General features: G+C 35.5%; 1 protein-coding gene across 2 annotated transcripts in view; it reads right to left on the bottom strand.

Annotated features, from left to right (window-relative positions):
- The window catches only part of SESTD1 (SEC14 and spectrin domain containing 1), a 76215-nt gene that overhangs the window by 35351 nt on the left and 21521 nt on the right, over positions 1-19343 (bottom strand). Inside the window, exons 2-5 of one of the 2 annotated variants that reach the window (XM_087819740.1) lie at positions 14274-14353; positions 11474-11582; positions 6893-6983; positions 2242-2355 (exon numbers count right to left, since the gene is read on the bottom strand). In XM_087819740.1, the coding sequence (XP_087675866.1) occupies positions 2242-2355; positions 6893-6983; positions 11474-11582; positions 14274-14328 (369 nt within the window). In that variant the 5' untranslated portion in view covers positions 14329-14353. Of the gene's footprint in view, positions 1-2241; positions 2356-6892; positions 6984-11461; positions 11583-14273; positions 14354-19343 lie in introns of those variants that run through there. The other variant, XM_016210913.2, reaches the window with a different exon arrangement.

The raw sequence follows: 19343 nt of genomic DNA, 5'->3' as shown, positions 1-19343 counted from the left end.
TCTAGGTTTATACCTTAGCTATGCCAGAAATTCACTCACCTTACAGAAGTCAACCTAAAGGAATTTACTCCTGGCTTTTTTCCCCAATTTGCCAAAGAAGGTAGCTACATTAAATTATTAATGATATCTCTTTAAGCTCTAAGAGGACGTCACTCTAATGAGCTGTCATCCCATACACTTAATTTGGGCCATTCTCTCAAATACCTGTCTTGCCCAATGAAGAGCACATGTCACTTTCCACCCATTCTGGTTAATCACACTAAACACACACACACACCCCTTTCTATATTTTGCACTTCCTAAATACATAAAATCATTGGTAACATATTTCAAGTTTAATAAGCCAAAGAGAAAATCTGCAGTTACTCAGTTATATGTGACAAAAGTTTATCTGCATCTGAATATTTCTTTTAAAGCTCTTTTTCCTAAAATTAACTTAAATGCAAATAGTACAGATTCACTTTCTTTTATGATGTAAAATATATTTAAGAGTATACTACAAAAAGGAAGGAAAAAAGGACACTTTGCCAAATCCTTTCAAAGGAAATAAACACCAGGAAAATGTTTTATTAGTAAAGTCCTACATAAAACATTACTTTTTCCTTTATTTTATATGTTAGAGAGATTAAGACAAATTAAATGACTAAACGATAACATTTTATTAAATAGCACATACCATTGTTCAACAAGTTTGAAAAGAAAGATATTTAACATATTGTCTTTAATCAAAACATCTGTGAAGGTTTTCTTTAATTTGGAATTGAACTTATAAAAAAGTCTTGAAACTTGTCTTTCCCTTACTCACATTCTTTCATCTGTAACTAGAGCACGTATCCTTTCCTAATAAAATATTCTTAAAGAACATAACACTGAACCTGTCACTCTCCAAGCTCAGATATTTCACTTTTTACTTTACTTATGCTAAGAATGTGTGTGCAAGATTTGGAATTAAAATGTGTCTTTGTATGTCTTTGCATGCATGCTTAGTACATAATCGTGTGCATGTGTTTATACACATACTATCTCAATGTGTAGGTTTGCTTGCATTTTTTTGTTGGAGGTTATTTTTCTAAGGGAAAATAACTTTCTGCAAATCTCGAAAGAACAGATTGACAGAGCAACATGAGGTAGTCTTTGGTCCTGGATCTAATATTAGTATAGCCTCAGAAAAAGAACAGGATCACGTGCAGAAATAAAAAGAGATAAGAGAAGAAACCAATTAGAATGGTGGCTGGTTATCATTACCAGTAAATAACACTTTTACTCTCATGAATGACAATAAAGAATGAGACGGGAGAGGTCCTTTTGATTATTAGTTTCCCAATCTGAGGAAAAGACTACTGCCAGGACTACTTCAGTTTTATCTTACCATTAGATAAACAACATATATTATCATCGAACCAGCAAAATCTATCAAAACCACAAAGTAAAATCTTGCTGAAGGACATAAAACACCTGAATATCTGAGTTGCTAAAAAGGAAACTGAAAAAGTAGGCAAACATTTTGGAAACAGCAAGGATACCTGAAGAAATATTTATGTGAGCAATGAGAGATGAATATTCAATGGATGATGAAAAACATTAGAGAAACTAATGGGAAGAACTTCATCTAAAATAAAAAAATTAGGAAGAATGACGGACAAGACAATGTGAAATCATGTGGGAACAGAGTGTCATTAAAATAACTACTGGGTGTTTATTTGATGAACACGTGGACAGCTGGTAATAAGTCTTTGTTATGGATAATTCTATAAGGTAAAACATTCTGATGCTTACAGGAATACTAGTACTCTCAACAGCCCAAATGATCCAAAGGAAAATACAAGGAGAGAGAAATGTGAATAGGAAAGGATGGACATGTATCAAAACCAAACCAGATACTATAAAATATGCTGACTTCAATTACAAAATGTCTACAATTTCCTAAAGTATTACTTAAATGTCCTTGTGGTAATGCACAAAAATTTTTGACTAAAAAGTTTCTACTTATTCAAAGGAGTTAACAAAGAGTGAAATAAATGAAAACAAGAAAGCATTTTGTGGTCTTTGACAAAGAACCATAATTCATTCAACAAGTACCTGAATGCTGACTATATACTTACTAATCATTGCTTAGGCACCGATGAAGCATTACTTAGGCATGCATAGTACCCAAAGCTGAACAAACAAAACAATACCAGCAAAATGCTGTTTTTAAAGATATAACACACTTCTTTTTTTTCTTTAACAGACTATACTTACCTCAAAGCCAAGTCTATCCTTTTCTTTCCAAAAACAAAAATGTGTTACTTTCTTATCCCAGAATTCATCCGGCTTTACCACACAAACAAGGGACACCTCAGCTGGAACAACATTCTATAAAATAACAAAAAAAAAAATTAAAAATTATATACATGTAAAATAAAGAGTTTATTAAAGTTATAAATTACTAGATATTCATGATTAGGCTGAGTAGTTAAGAGACCTTTGGAAAAGAGTTAAAATAATAAAGTAGAAGAAAAACTCCAAACTTCAAAACATACATGGTAATAAAAAAATACTTGAAAAACAAGCTGATTCAGAAAAGATTACAAGTAAAGAACGATATACGCAGTGCATGTGAACTGTTTTTGTTTTACTGAATCTCTCAAATAGGAACATATATAGATTAAACTGCAAGACAACTTTTAGCTAAAAAAATTATTAAATTTAGTTTTTCTATGATATGAAAAAATTTTTTCCAGCCCACTTATCTTGGAGAAATTCTTCAAACAAGGTAAAATCAATTTTCTCACAAAACAAGTTTCTTATTGGCCATTATACAAAAAAGCCAAGATTCGGCATGATTATTAACTTGAAGAAGAAAACAAAGCTAAACTTTGACAAATACAGTTTAACATTTACTAGATATGGTTATTCATATTACCTAAAAATGGAAATAAACATTTATCAAGTTAATCAATATTTCATGTTTATTTTATCAGCAAGGCCCTTAGGGTCAACCTTTAAAATATATCTTAAATCTGCCCATTTCTACTACCTATGCTGCTAATGTCCCAAACTCGTCAGCCTCTTGAAATATCTTAATAGGCCTCCCTGATTCGTATTTTCTCATGCTCGGGATAAAATTCAAACCCCTTACCAAGGTCCAGAAGGCCCTCCAAGCTCGGGGCCCCAGTGACGTCTCAGACTCATCTCACACCTCTCTCCTCTACCACAGCTATGCTGACCCTGCTGTTCCCAGAATGCAACAAGTCTGTTCCCATCTCAGGGCTTTTCCTTCGATGTTTCTTCTGTCTGGAATGTTCTTTGCCCTACATAGGAATGCTCCCTCAGTTCATTTAGGATTCTACTCATATTTTCCCTCTTCAGAGATCTTCCATGACCACCCTATCTAAAGTAGCACCATGATTCAGTCTCCTTTTACCACTGTATTTTTCTCCCTAGTATTTATTACCATCTGATGTTTCGTTATTTAGTAATTTTCCTACCTAACTGCTTATTATGTAACTCCTCAAGTAGTGCATGCGCTTCCCAAGGGCATGCACCCTATATATCACGTCACTCCTGTGTGCCTGGCATACAGAAGACACTCCACATGTCTTTGCTGAATAAATGACTTCGCATTAGCAAGCAGACTTCACCCCCCTAGTCTGAAAGAAGAGTAAACTGAGCTTCAGAGAACTGAAGAAACTTGTCTAAAATATGAGTTGTTCAGTTATGGTACTGTAACAGAAGCCAGGCCTGACTGACTCAAGTCCCACACCATTTCAAATGTCCTAGACCAGGGGTCAGAAAATTCTTTCTGAAGGGCCAGATAATAAATATTTTAGGGTTTGCATGCAATAGTCTCTGTTGCAACTATTTCAATTCTGTCCTTAGAGTAGAAAAGAAGCCATAAAGCAATCTGTAAACAAATGGGCGTGGCTGAGTTCCAATAAAACTTTATTTACAAACTCCAGGGACCAACCACTATTCTTAGACCATAAATGGCATAACTGAATAACAATACCTAATTATATAATTATAATTATAATAATACTATTAATTAAGGAAAAATAGAAGACCTTTCTAGGTAACATGTCACTGGGCACATCACAAATCTAGTGTTCCCTTCAGTGACTAGGCTGTGGCTAAGGTAAGTAAAAGAAATTTAAAATAAAATCAAAACTTTTATCAGAGGGACAAGGAAGTTTAGGGTAAAGTTCATTCATATGGTGACTTGTGAAAGATTATTTCAAAATCATTAAATATTAAAGCTGTGAAAAACAAGAGAAACCAAGCCACCCATTGAGAGAATATTAGTTATAGGCAGAGCCAGCACTAAGTTCTGGGCTCCCAAATAACTGGTACCAATATCGAATGAAATAAAAGCAATGAATGACTTTGTACGTAGAAACTGTTTATTTAGGAGTACACAATAGGCCATTGCAATTTCTGAAAATGTTAACTACTAATAAACCCAAAAGCTGTTAAAATACCTATCAGAAAAGAAAGTGCAAGAGGGGATTAAATCATGCATTGACTGTTCTTCAAAACTGCGACTGATCAAAGTCCAGTTCAAACAGCAAGTCCCAGCTTATCTGTGACACAGTTGAATGACAGTATGAAAGGAAGAACACAGGTCATAAATAATGGATTTCTCACCTAACAGTTATTTTAACAACTTTGACAAAGAAGAATTAATCTTCAGGGTTTGAAATATATAAGTGCTGGGAATATATTTGACAGAAAAAGTAATTACAGGACACTAATCTTTGCTCTGTTAAAAACTGATCCTCAGGAGGTTATGTCCTTTTCAACCCAAAGGAGTGATTCCTTTTTGCCAAATTTTTATTTATTGATTTTAGTGAGAGAGAAAGGGAGAGAATGAGAGAAACATTCTCTTGGCCTATAGGGATGACACTCTATCCAACAGAGCTACCTGGCCAGGGCCAAAGGGCTGATTTTTTCTTTTTAATATACCTTTATTGATTTCAGAGAGAGGAAAGGAGAGGGAGAGAGAGAGATAGAAACATCAATGATGAGAGAGTCATTGATCGGCTGCCTAGGTCACAACCTGGGCATGTGCCCTGACAGGGAATCGAACCCCAATGGCCTGGATCCTAAGTTGACGCTCAACCGCTGAGCCATGCCCAGCCGGGCGGGACTGATTCTAAAGATGAAGGTTTAGGTCAAACAGTTAAGAACAAAGTAGTGGGTAGATAACTTCGGAACCATCTCAGCTATATCACCTAGTAAATATAAACTTTATAAAGGATAAAGCTAAGACCATGCTTGGGCCATACTAAGTTCCAATCGTGGCTCTTTCCCATTTTCACTACAAGAACCTCACTAAGTTATTTAAAATCCTTGAGGCTCAGTTCACTTTTAGGGATACTAGAACCTGCTTCCCAAGGTTGTAAGAATACAATTAAATGAGATAATTTATATAACAAGCTTAGCACAGTACCCGAACTCTATTAAGCACTAAAACTAAAAAATAAATTACCAGTTCCCATGCCTTGATTCCCTTTTCCTAATTATCCCAAATAAGTTATCCCAAATAAAAGATATAACATTCAGAGTCATTCTCCTTAGTTAATTAAAATTTTTAATTATATTCCTTTCCACAAAATCCTGAAGCAGCTACCAATTATTCCCTAATTCATTTAAAATTATTGCCTGGGCAGGTGTGGCTCAGCGGTTCAGCATTGACCTAGGATCCAGGAGATCACGGTTCTATTCCTGGTCAGGGCACATGCCCGGGTTGCGGGCTCAATCACCAGTCGAGGGCCTGCAGGAGGCAGCTAATCAATGGCTCTCTCATCATTGATGTTTCTATCTCTCTCTCTCTCCCTTCCTCTCTCTGAAATCAATAAAGATATATTTAAAATAAAATTACTGATCTTCCTTTCAATATCACTGATATTTACCTAACTGAATGTTCACTATCCCATGTAACTGCCAACTTTTATTTCCCCCAAACTGGCCTGCCATCAACTCTCTTCAGTGTATTTGCTTCATTTCTGAGCTATCATTTAAGTCAGTGTCCCTGCCAGGAATGCTCTTTTCACTTTCTTTCATTTGAACTATACAACCTCTTTCATTTCACTCTCTTAATTTTTACCTTCTCTAAAAGCCCTTCTAAGGAAACCCAGGTATGAGAGCAATCAGCCCCTTTCAATTACTCAAAGTTTTATTTTTCCATTTCTGATCACAATATCCTTAACACCCTTATGTCAACAAAAGTTTACTAAGTTCCTACTATATGCAAGGGAACACGAAAATATTCTGTGAGGAATACAAGACAATATAAAACACATGACTAGAATCAGATCAGGGATTGTGTAATTTGTAGCTGCTTATCAAATGCTAATTTGTGAGCTGCTAGAGTCCCTGGGGACACAGCTGTTAAGTAAATTTCTTCTGGATTAGAAATAAATAAGACCATCTTGAGTCCTGGTGCAATGTGTAGAAAAGAGGGGATCAGAAGGGAGACACTTATTAAAACCACCTAGGAAGCTTTTTCAGACTAGACTTACCCAGTCCTACTCCCTACCTGTGGTATTAAAATGGGGAGGAGTAGGGATGATGCAGGTATTACAGCCTGCAAAAGCTCCCAGGTGAGGCTGATAATGTCTGCCCTCACACTTTTAGCCTCACTGGCCTACTCACTTCAATTACTGAAACATGACATTATTTTTGATCATTCACAAACCTTTAAAATAGGCCTAAAATTTATTTTACTATTCAAAGTCCAACCTACAAGAACTGAATTTCCTATACCACCCAATAGTGAGCTGCGCATTTCAGAGCTCAGTCACTGCTGAGGAGGCTGGGCGCAGTCCTATAAATGAAATGCATTTGCCATTAGCACCTTATCAGTTGCTGTAAAATAAAACCATTTCCTGATAATCAAAAATAAAATTACCTGTAGCATTAAGACTACTGTTTTCACCACATTCCACTGTGATTTTCTGCCATCCACAATCACGGTAAATCCTCTAGCCTTACACTTTTCACTGAAATGAAACAAAACTACAAAATATTAAAATAAGCTTCATGTATTATTCTTCATAATTCTAAATAAAGTTCACATCTTAAACGTATATGGAGCAGCATTGATCTCACTTGGTTTGGTTTACACTGTCAATACAGAGTATCCTTTAAGTTTTCTCAAGAAATTTATTTTTTCTCATTTCAGGAAATATTGAGAATTTACAATCTAATTTGGCAAGGAAATTACCTTTAAAGCATGGAAAGTGACTTTCTTAAAAAGAAAAGAAATCAAAGCAACATTCAAATAGTCTCATTGGTCTTCCAATTTCTTCATTTATAAAATGGGATCACAGTGAAGTAGGTATCTAATGACTGCCAAGAGCACATGTACTTCTCATCTCTTCTTTGTCAGAAGTATAAGGTTTGTAAAGTGATCATGTAAAACAAGTAGAATATGAAGTAAGCTATTACTAAGCCACTGGAAATGGGCTTCTTTGTGGTCTTTTGGAGAAACGTAATGAGATGAGGTAGCATTTGGTGTACACAATTCAAAGCTTGAATACACCATCTCTAATCCACCTCTGCTCTCACTTTTATACTCTCAGTCACTTGACCAGCAAAATGTTATCTTGTGTGTTGGAAAATATGTTATTGCTACATATTATGTTGAATTACTCAGGTATTTACTAACGCTTCCCAGAAGTCTACCCTAGTAAAATATAAACTATATGAAAAAACTCCATCCTAAAAACAAAACCACAGAGCTTTATTAGTATTATTGTTTTACTTATACAATCAACTTAATGCAGGGATCTCAAGTGCTCTCCTCGAATACAGTGGAAGAAACTACTGCTTTGCTTACCAGAGCAAGGATTTGGTAGTGAAACCTTTCCCCACTCAAAGTTCTCTCAATTGTGTATATTAGAAGAAAGGTAAACAGCACACCCTTTCCTGGGACTTAAATCCAACAGTCTAGGGAATTTTACTAATCCTCCCCTAAATCCCTCGAAGAATTCACATTAGCCTCAAGTGGGTTCTTGAAGAAGTGATGTCCAATTCTAATGAGAAACAGTAAGAACATAAGAACGAGGATGATATTGCTGGAGATTTAGAACAGGTGTCCCTGGAGGCAGGAACAGAACCTGAGTTTCCAAAAAGAAAAGAGAGTATTCAACAGGTGAGACAAATTGAGGCATATAATCATATAAAAAACTTGCACACAAGTGTTCATAGCAACATGATTCAAAATAGCCAAAAGTAGAAACCACCCAAACGTCCATCAAGTGATCAATGAAAAAACAAAATGCAGTAACCCATACAATGAAATAGTGACCATAAAAAGGAATAAAGTACTGATACATGCTATGGATATACCTTGGATAAACCTTGAAAATATTATGCTAAGTGAAAGAAGCCAGACACAAAGGTCCACATATTATATGGCTCCATTTATATAAAATACCCAGAATGGGCAAACCCATAGAGGCAGAAAGCAGATTAATGGCTGCCAAAGGCTGGAAAGAGGCGGGGGGAAAGAGGAGAAAGAGGAGTGACTACTAATGGGTACAGGGTTTCTTTTTGGGCTGGTGAAAATGTTCTGTAATTACCGAGTGTGATGGTCACACAACCTTGTGAATATACTGAAAACAGCTGAATTGCACACTTTTAAAGGGTATGTTAATTTTATGGTGTCTGAATTATATGTCAATAATTATGTATCTCAAATGCAGAAGTGTTCTATTTTTGGATTTTGCATTACAAAATGTAGGACCCACTAAGTACTGTTGGAGGGTAGGTTGAGGCAATATAATCAATACTTCTGGATTAGCAACAACACATAAAGACTTGCTGGGGGAAGCAAATCTGACACCTAATTTCTGGTTGCGGGACCAGGGAAGGAGAAAATTCCTGGGGCTCCCCACCAAGACATCTAGGAAGACCTCTAGGACTCCGGGAGGACTAAAGCCCACGGAAGACGAGCTAGACAGACAGGGAGGGTGGCTGGCTGCTGAGCGGCCTTCAGAAGTGGCAGCAAGTCCGGGACTTCCAATGCACTGTGGGCATTTCCAGGAGGGAGAGCTAAGACACAGAGCTACCTGGCGGAGGGGCTTTCCTGGTTGGGACTGGAGACAAGAGAAGTGTGCCACTCCCATAATTTGGTACTTTCTTGTCACTGGCATCTGCATGTCTCAAATACAGGTTACACAAGCATTTTGTTAAAGAAGTTTCACACAACGCATTTATATTTCAAAGCACACTCTAAATTAATCTGTATATTAAGACAAAGAAAGTAATGAAGCTTGCAAATACCATCTGCAGTGATCTTAGGGGCATGAAATACTCCAAATTTATCTTTTAGGGTGCTTAAAAACACCCTTAATCATAATTTTCTCACATTTTACTAAAACAGATAATGAAAATATCCACAATCCAAAGACACTATCTGAAAACTGCAAGGCCAAGTGATCTTTCCACTACTTGAAAGGGATACTTTTCTTTTACTTCATTCCTACAAGTGATTGAGTTTAAAATGTTTTTAACAACATACTTAATTTAGAAGCATATTATGTCCTTTATAAAGGGCATGTTGAAGGAGCTGAGTGCTATACTAATAAATTCCTATACTACCATTAACATGTTTATAACTATACTTTAAGAACAACAACCAAAAAGAAAAATCTATAAAACCCTGTTTCCTTGTTCCTACTCTATTAAGAGCCTTTCAAGGGTGAGATGACTCAGTGAAACAGGTAGTAAGAGAGAGGAGGCTCCTTAACAAGCTCATTCACTGTGACTACTTGCCAGTGGATTTCCTGGGTTCAGTATTCTGTAGCTCTTCACTAATTTCTCTGATTATAACGAGGGGCTCCTTCTGTTCCACTCACAGAGCTCTGCTTATACTTAAAGGCACTAATTCCACTTATGCTTTTATTATAATTATTGTTTACAATTTATCTTCATTAGATAACATGCTCCCAAAAAGCAGGAATATTATCTTACTGATATCTTGGCAGCTTCCAGCACAGTGCTTTAAATACAGAGAGCCTTTAAAAAATGTCACATGATTCAATCAAATCACTCCTCAGTCGGAATCCAACAATGGCTTTCCTTCTCATTCAGAACTGAAGCCCTTACCGTGGCCTACAAGGTCCTCTATGATCTCACTCCAGCCTCTCTCTCTAATTATTCTCCCAGAACAATGTCCTTCTCTCAAAGTGCTCCAGCCACACCAGGCACCTTACTGATCCCACAACAAACATGTTCCTGCTCCTGCCTCAGGGCCTTTGCACTTACTGTTCACTCAGTCTTAAATGCTCTTTCTTAATGCTTTCTTCAGAAATCTATAGGACCTTCCCTCACTTCAATCACATCCGGTAAAATACTATCATTTTGTAAAATACTGACTCACATGCCCTTCCCAACCCATCCCTCTCTTAACTCTTGTTTTCATAGCACTCATGAACATCCAATATACTGTGTATTTATTTGTAATATTAGTTTGACCATTAAGGAATAAGGCCCATAAGGGCAGGGACTGGGTCTGCTTTGTTCACCTATTTCCTCAGCACCTAGAACAATGAGGAACTCATTGAAAGATCTCACATATTAACTGAGTGACTGAAGACTTATAATTTTAATCTGTGTAATTTTTGGCAAGTCATTAAACCTCTGTGCTCTGATGATTCTTCTGTAACATAAACGAGTTTTTCTACAACTAAGAAGAACCAATTTAAAATCCAAATTTGAATTTTTTAAAAATTTGAAACTTGAGAAAAATACAAAGGTAACTTCTGTACATGTTGGATTTCTACAGAACCAAGAATAATCTGGAGGCATTTTTCAAAATTCTGATGTCTGGGAGTCCACCTCCAGAGATTCTGATCCAGTTGCTTTGGGGAGGCCTACTCATCAGACTACAGCCTCCAAATGTCACCTATGGGAGAAAAAGTTGGAGAGAATACTTTTTTGTTTTTGTTGTTGTTGAAGTGAGGGATAGACTCAAGCAAACAGAAAAGTATAAGTTTTGTCTTCACCCAAGAAACATAAAAATTAAAAAGCCAAGGACCTTTGGATTAAAATATAAACATTCTTTGCATTTTTTAAAACAAACATGTTTTAAACTCCTAACAGCCTTCACTCAATATATTAAAACCTACATATGTATTTATATCTACATAGTGAAATAGCTAACTAAATAAAGATACTTTCTATTCAACACATTTCTCTGAGTTTTCTCAAGTTGCATGATTTATAAATACTCAATCTTCATGTTCCTTAAAAGTTGACAGTACATACATTTTGGAAATCTGTATACTATTCAGTGCATCAGGAGCATAAAAAGAGTATTTTATCTGCTGTGGTATCACGAATTATTGATTCCAGTGTTTTGAATTATAATTTCACTGCTAATAAAAGCAGGTAAGATAGCAAAGTATACTTTCACAATAGCAGGAATCATCAGTAAGTGAATGAAGACATATTGAGATTTAAGAAAAGACACCTTTAGAGTCACCTTGGAATGCTGAGCAGGTAGTCTAAGGTGACACTCAGCTCATCCATATTTGTCTGTTCCAAGCATAATGGAATTGTCAGAATGAGGCCACTTCGCCTGTCCTTTCCTCCTATTAAAGAAAAAAATGTAAATTTAACATGTAATAGATATTAAAGCACTGAAAGAATAATATATATTTAGATCCAATGTTACTAAAACAATTACAAGTTTAAGACATCAGTAAAAAACTACCTAATGGCTATTTATTTCATATACTGTAAATGTTTATAGTATAGCAAAATTATATACAATTTAGAAAAAAATAGGAAAAAATTCACCCATGAAACCTTAACTTAAACATAGCAATCATCATTTTGTTCAATTTTCTTCTATGCAGTCTGCTTCTTAATGTAACCAATTCATCAAACACCTATTGTGTGCCTAGCACAATAAGTATTTACAAGTAAAATTAATTTCCAATCAACCCAAGAAAAGCTTTAAGACATAAGAAATAACAGTATGAAATATAAAGAGGCATTAAGAAAATGGAGAAAATGATAAGAGCTGTGATAAATATGGAATGTTTCCTGGAAAAGTTAAGATTTAAGGAAATGATTAGAATTTATAAACCAAGCTGAAAGAGCATTTTGTGTCAAGGACTGATATGAGTTATCTCCCAAAGGTCAGCTAAGCATTCTTAGTTCATGAGGCAATAAAGAGAAAGCCCTGCCCAGCTGAGAAAAGTATAGAGGACCTGGGTATAAAAGCCTGAAAGCCAGGTAGTAGATCTTACATTTCATGTATGTTTTCAACTCCTTTTCAATTTTCCATAAGCATTAAACTGTTAACTAACACTTTTATATACACATAGCTTCTTTGAAAGTTCTCCACATGATTGACTTTTCCCACTGAAGCCTGTCTTCTGATGTAACTGACACGTGGCAATTTTAGAAGCCTAAAAACCAGCAGATACTAAAGGGAACAATCCTATATGATCTAAAAGGGGTGAAGTGGTGGTGGGGGGGCAACCCCTATGAGTGACATAAATGCAATTCATGACATACCAACCATATATGATCTCCTTTTATTAGGTTAACCATATAAATTACTGCTATTCAACCACTTTACTTAACCTCAATAAATGGCAATTTCAAATGGTTCAACTTAATAATCAACAGTGACTTTCAATTGTATGTTTTTTTGTCTAGAACATGTGTGTTTTTTTAATAGATCACAGCCATAGTTTTCGAACTCTATTCCCCGAATGATTTTGTTTGTTTGAAAAGTTGTTCTCTATTTTTTTAAAAGTTTGAAAATTAAGGATTAATTTAATGGTTAAAATAACTAATGGTCAATAGAGAAAGTCAAGAGGGGTGAGCTAAGAGATGTTTCATTGGCTCCTCAAAAAAATGCTAAGCTTTATCCTTGCATTAAACCAAATCTAAAAATTGGTTATCATATCTGGACAGTAGCATTCTGACCCACTGTGGAACTGTCCTCAGAGGCCAGGTATAACATTCAGAACTACATTTAACCTCATGCCCTCAGCTTTCACTAACAAACAATAAAATAATCACCGGTATAAACACAAAAGAGGGCAGAAGCCAACAGGAAAAAGACTTTCAAGATAGGTAAGGTCAACAGTCAAATGCTGCACAGAGACAAGTGTCATAAGGAAGCAAAAGGTCAGTGATAAAGATCACAAAAGAATAATATCCACTCTTGGCAACAATGTGGGCCAACAGGCGTTTTGAAACAACATTGTTAGAGGGCGATCTGACAAAACCTAACGCAAATTAAATGTAAATCCTCTTTAACACGTCCACTTATATACAGTACTGAATTTGTACAAAATGCATAAACTATGAATAAAAATGTTTTCTACATCACCATTCATATCAGAAAATAATGGAAAAAATGTGTCAGCTGGTAAGGGAAGAAGTTTCTTCATGAAAAGGAAATACATGTTAAATAAGGAAACAATAATACTAGTGGACAATATCATATTTGCCCTTTATACTACACTAGAAAAACATGCCAACTTACAGAGAGATACAATATGCTTTGAAAAAAAGACATTAGTAGCCTAAATATCAAGGAAATTCTGATAGGATCTAAGAAAAGTAAGAAAGAAAAATCCAGATAATATAACCCAAATAACCCTAAACAGGTTGGCCACAGTACCTGTTCTAAAGCACACGCTAATTTACTCAGTGATCCAGAATTCCAGAAAATTAGGACACTCAATGCATCCGCCACTGCTCTCACAGACAAAATATCTTACAACTTCAATCTGACTTTTAGCTGATATAGACCTTGCGCTAATAATTGAAGGTAAAACCAAGCTTGGATAACCAAGTTCGAATAGCAAAAAGTGAAAACCGTGTAATTAATATTTCTTAACTCGTCCAGCACACTGAATCCTTCACACAGGAAGACGGCAGGCAAAACCTAGGGGGCAGGGTATTGTAAAAACTAATTACTCTGTATTTCAGAAACAATTATTAAGATGCTGCTGAGTCAATTATTCTTGGACTGTACTGATTATTTCATTTTCATATAAGAAGTGAGACATCATGATATCTACCTTGCAGAGGTCATTTTAACTAAATTACAGAACAGAATAAAAATTGGCCTGCCAAGACACAACACTGACAGAGCTGGCTCGCCCAGCTGTCCATTCTGATTAAAAGATGTCTCAGAAATACCTCTGAAACATAGCTTCACAGAAAAATGCAGTGCATTTCTGTCAAACTTATCAAAGAAAAAAAAGTTTAGACAAGTTCATACATCAAATATTTCCAATTTTAAGAAAACATACCTGAAAGGAAGGCTAGTTTTTTCTTCAGAATGGGTAATATTACTGAGGCCTCCATTTTACTCCAGTAAATTTCCTCACTTCTGAAAACACAGAAAGTTAAACATCAGCAAGATGGTAATTACTCTATGAAATATATACTTAATGATGGCTTACAGCAGGACTTCCAAGTCTCAACATCACATATATTTTGAGTCAGATTATTTATTCTTTTTTGTAAGAAGCTGTCCTGTGCATTATACAGCATTCCGTGGCATCCCGGGCTCTCCTCGCTGAAACACCAAGAGTACTGCCTTTCCCAGCTGTGACAACCAAAATGTCTCTGAACACTGCCAAATATTCTCTGGCAGGCAAAGACACAGCCAGCTGAGAATCACTGGCCCAGCTGTTTTTCAGAGCAATACTCTTGGGCTAGAACAGTGCCTGGTACATCACAGTAACTCAATAAACTAATCTGCTGAATTTTAAAAAATGAATCAAGTAATCAAACAGGCAGTCATCTCTTTATTGATCTCATTAATTATACAACTTAATTACAAATACCTTATTCTTTCAGTTTCACCATTAAATGGCTCTCTCAGATTTCTGTTTCTCTATAATATATAACACATCTTTCCCTCATGTTTACCTCAAGGTATTTCTTAATGCACTGTTTCAATTTTTGCCCCCACTGCTATCTCCCCATCCTCCACATTTTGTATTTTTAAATTCTCCAGGAAAAAATATGATTAGCCTAGTTGATCTCTTTGTACCAAGCCATAATTCAACGTGGTTGGTTTGGTTTTCTAGTGCACACTCGGCCACAGCCAGGGGTTATGGTTAAATACAAAGTGGCACTGTCCACACAGCAAGGTGTAAGGAACAAGACAGTTCCTCTTAAACAGGGAGCGTTAGCATGGCAGGCATCTGAAGGCTTGGCCAGCCCTGCTTACTATCAAAGAAGGATTTCAAGGAGAGTGGGACCTTTAAAACAAAACAAGAAAATGAAACATTCAATTATATTATCCACCTGTATTTAGTTTCATGCCTGAGAGCGTATTCTCCATCATATTTTATCCCTCCTTTCCTGGTCCCACCTCACACACACCCACCATCACCATATATAGTAACAGTTCCTTGGAGTACATGGTGAAATTGTCTTATATTTAGTGAAAGCATACTTTCTCTCTTTTTTGAACAGCCCCTTTTTTAAATTGAGATATAAATGACATACAACATTCTATTAGGTTCAGGTGTACAATATATTGATTTAATATTTGTATGTAGTGCAAAGTGATCTCTACAGTAAATCTACTTAACATCTGCCACCATGTGTAGTTACAAAAACTTATTTTCTTGTGATGAGAACATTTAAGACTTACTCTCTTAGCAACTTTCAAATATTCAATAGAGTATTATTAACTAATCACCAGAAATCATACTCTCTTGAAAATAAATTTCTAGCAGAGTAGAAAATATGACTCTTCTATATGAAAGCATATTACTTATTCAGCAAATACCTGCTATGAACCTATGCCATTTTAGGCACTGTGCTATCAGCTGGAGCTACAAACTAAAGTTGCAGCCCTGCCCTTAAAAAAAAAAAAAAGGGGGGGGGAGCCTTAAAAAAAATCCCACATATTAAGGAAAAAAATGGAGTCAATATTTGTCAGATGGCTAAATAACCAAGACTACTTAAACAAGTATATTATTTTATAGCTTTGTGTATACACTAAAAAAAAAAGACCACTATTTGCACCCGTATACAAAGAACATACAGTGTCAAACTAAATACAATATATTCTTATCAAGTTTCATCCTTGAATATTTGTTTGCAATTTATTCATTTATTTTTGTTCTACATCAGCCCAGGTTAACATAAAATTAGTAGAAGTATACGGGGAAAGCTCACATTTTGCATTAATCTAAACTCAGTCTTCAGTCTAGATTTATTCTGGCAAATTATGATATCTAGAAAGTATTTTACATTTTACCTCTGTCACCTGAGAGAGAGATGCTTTATCCAAACTCTTCGTTACTTTACAGAACTATCTCAAAATGGGAAAATACTAAACTGTTTTTTATAATCCAATAGCTTTTTTAGAACATCCTGAAAGTGATGAAAAGTAATTTAAAATAATGAGAAATATAGGTTTCTGGGTGTGTGTGCCAAGATCAAATGAAGTGATGGATAAAATGTGAGTCAAGAGATAAAAGCTGTAATGTTTACTCCTTATACCTCTCCCTCCCTTCCACAGTCTCCTTTCCATCAATCTCTTTCACTGTTGCTGTAAAAGAGATAGTAATGAAAAATAATGATTACTGTACCACTAGTTCCAATTAAATTTAATTTTTCAAAAGTTGCTTTAGATTTTTTCAAATGTTTAGCATAGCCATAAAAAACAAAGCCAAAAAAAACCACATTTGCCTATCTCTGGTTATCTTATATATCTAATAGTAGTTAAAATAATGTACAAAACACACACAAAAGAAAAAATGTTGCAAAATATAACCATCTACTACCATCACCACAATACGATGTTAACAGGAAGGTACCAGCTCATGATCTTCTCCAATGGGATAGATACAAGTCATTATTTTTTACAAGAAGCAACTTATTCAACCTTACATATATATATATGAGTGGAATATATTCGCAAACAAGAGTGAAGCCAATGATAGCCATTTACCTGATATGAATTAACAAACAGTGGCAAGCAAAACACATTTTTAAAACACTTCCCAAGTGAAGGGGGCTAAGAAATGGACACATTAAACAATTCACAACATGCTTAACAAAAACACGTCGTATTTCAATATGGTCAAACCAGAGTTTATAGTAGATGAGGTGCCTTAGAGACTGGTGACTATAAAGAAAACTGTGCAACCATAACTGCACGCTACCAAGAAACACTGAAGTAAATTAGTATCATTCCTAGGTGCAAAACAAATCCTACCTAAAACAGAGCCCTTTCACAGTTAGAGATAACTAATTCTGAGAACTAGAAATACAGGGAGACTAAGTTTCAACTGATATTTGTATTCATTTTCTTTGAACGTCTTTCCAAGATTTTGCAGAGTTAAAAAGAGGAAAACTGGGGCAACAAAGTAGTTAAATTGGTATCTTGTCTCCCTGAGAGCAAAGACCAAGTCCTACTTACCTTCGTATTTATTCACTCATTCATTCACTCATTTAACATATCTATAATAAGCACCTACTAGAGCAAGGTAAGGTCAGGTGTGGACATACCTGGCATTCAAAAAATATCTGATAGATAAGTTCATGAACAAATACATGAAATAAATAGTAAAGCAAAACACTCTATGAGTCCTAACATTATCACAACTCCCAGGATGTCAATACCTGTGATGCAATCATAGGATCACATATGCATGATCTTCGTTAAAAGTAGCTCCTCCCAGCTTCTTTCTACTGGGACAGCCTCCCACAGATCCAGCAGCCACATAAATTGCTGGATGCTGGAGAAAGGCAGGTCCAAGGATGGTGGTAAGATGGATATCAATGGGCGCTATCAATGGGCAGCCAGTAGAGGGCAGCAGAGGACATGTTGAGAGGCAAAGGATGTGTTGAGCAGCAGGAAGAGAGAATTGCAGGCTTTTAATCAAGACTGGGCAAATTACAATTCATAAGAGACTGTAATTGATGATATGAGTGGGTGCACTGGAACTCCTCTCTCGGCAAGTATAAATCAACCAGTTTATTTGGAAAATTTAGTTAGGTTCTTCAAACAGCATTTTTAACAACCAGTGAAAACCCATTAGGATAGCCTCAGGCTAACTGAATCATCTCTAATAAGTCTACATCATGTAAACACATAATGGCAATGAAGAAAATGAGAATGTGGGCTCCTCAGCCTTGTATTTCTGAAGAAATACTGTCTTTAAATTCAAATTAGGAATAATTTCAACTGTTGTTATAAAGAGCAATCTTAGAGATTAAAACAAACAAGTGAGCGCAAATACTCAATATGGTACTCACTAGTACCTAAGGGGGTTCCTCACTTATATATATATATCCATAAATATATATAATTACACAAAAATAAAGCATTCTTCAACTTCAGGATAATACATGAGTAAAGCAGATCAACAGTTGAAAATTCATGTAATTTGTTATTGCAGATGCCAGTATACAATTATTAATCTGGTTTTATACTATTGATAGTTCTAAACGAAAGATCAACAATCTTTTAGGATAGATTTCAAATGAAAATGGTAAAATAATGGTTAAGTTTCACAACGCAAGCCTATCCAAAACTGTAATTCCTCTAAATAAAATATAAAGCTGCAATATCATTATAAAATACAGTTTTTATGTACAGATGAGGACCTGGCCTATTCACTGAGGGAGGAAGGAAGAAAGGGAAGAAGGAAAAGGAAAGAGACTTTGAGCTTTCTAAGAAAATATCAATAATCTATCTTGAAAGAAAAGAAAATTCTACACGTGGTAGAATTTTCACATGGTAGAAGAGGCAAAGGAGCATTCTGAGGTCTCTTTTGTAACAGCACTACTCACCTCCCAAGGATCCACCTCCAAATACCATCACATTGGGGATTCATTTTCAACACATGAATTTTGGGAGAAACAAACATTCAATCCAGAACAGAAACTGAGATCTAGAGACATAGCTTTACCCTCCCTCCTAAGGCTGCACCACAAGTGAGTAGTAACATGAAACCCAGGATCCTAAAACCCTGCATAGTGCTTTCTCTCCATGAATAGAGAGAACCATTATTTCATACATGTTAATATTTTTAATAAAAAAAAAATATGTCCCCACAAAAACACACAAATGTTCATAGCACTGTTACTCATAATATTAGCTTAAAACATGGAAACAACCCAAATGCCTGTAAATTCTGAATGGATAAACAAAATGTGGTACATCCATATATGAAATACTACTTGGCAATAAAAAAAAATCACTCATACATGGTACAACATGGATGAACCTTAAAACATTATGCTGAGTGAAATAAGCCAGACACCAAAGGTCACATGTTAGGATTCTATTTATATGAAATATCCAAAATTGGCAAATCCATAGAGACAGAAAGTAAATTAGTGGTTGC

This window comes from Miniopterus natalensis, chromosome 8 (assembly GCF_054644295.1).
Source record: "Miniopterus natalensis isolate mMinNat1 chromosome 8, mMinNat1.hap1, whole genome shotgun sequence".
Classification (NCBI taxonomy): Eukaryota; Metazoa; Chordata; class Mammalia; order Chiroptera; family Miniopteridae; genus Miniopterus; species Miniopterus natalensis.
The sequence above is the reverse complement of the archived record's forward strand: the minus strand, read 5'-3'. Positions and strand labels throughout refer to the sequence as shown.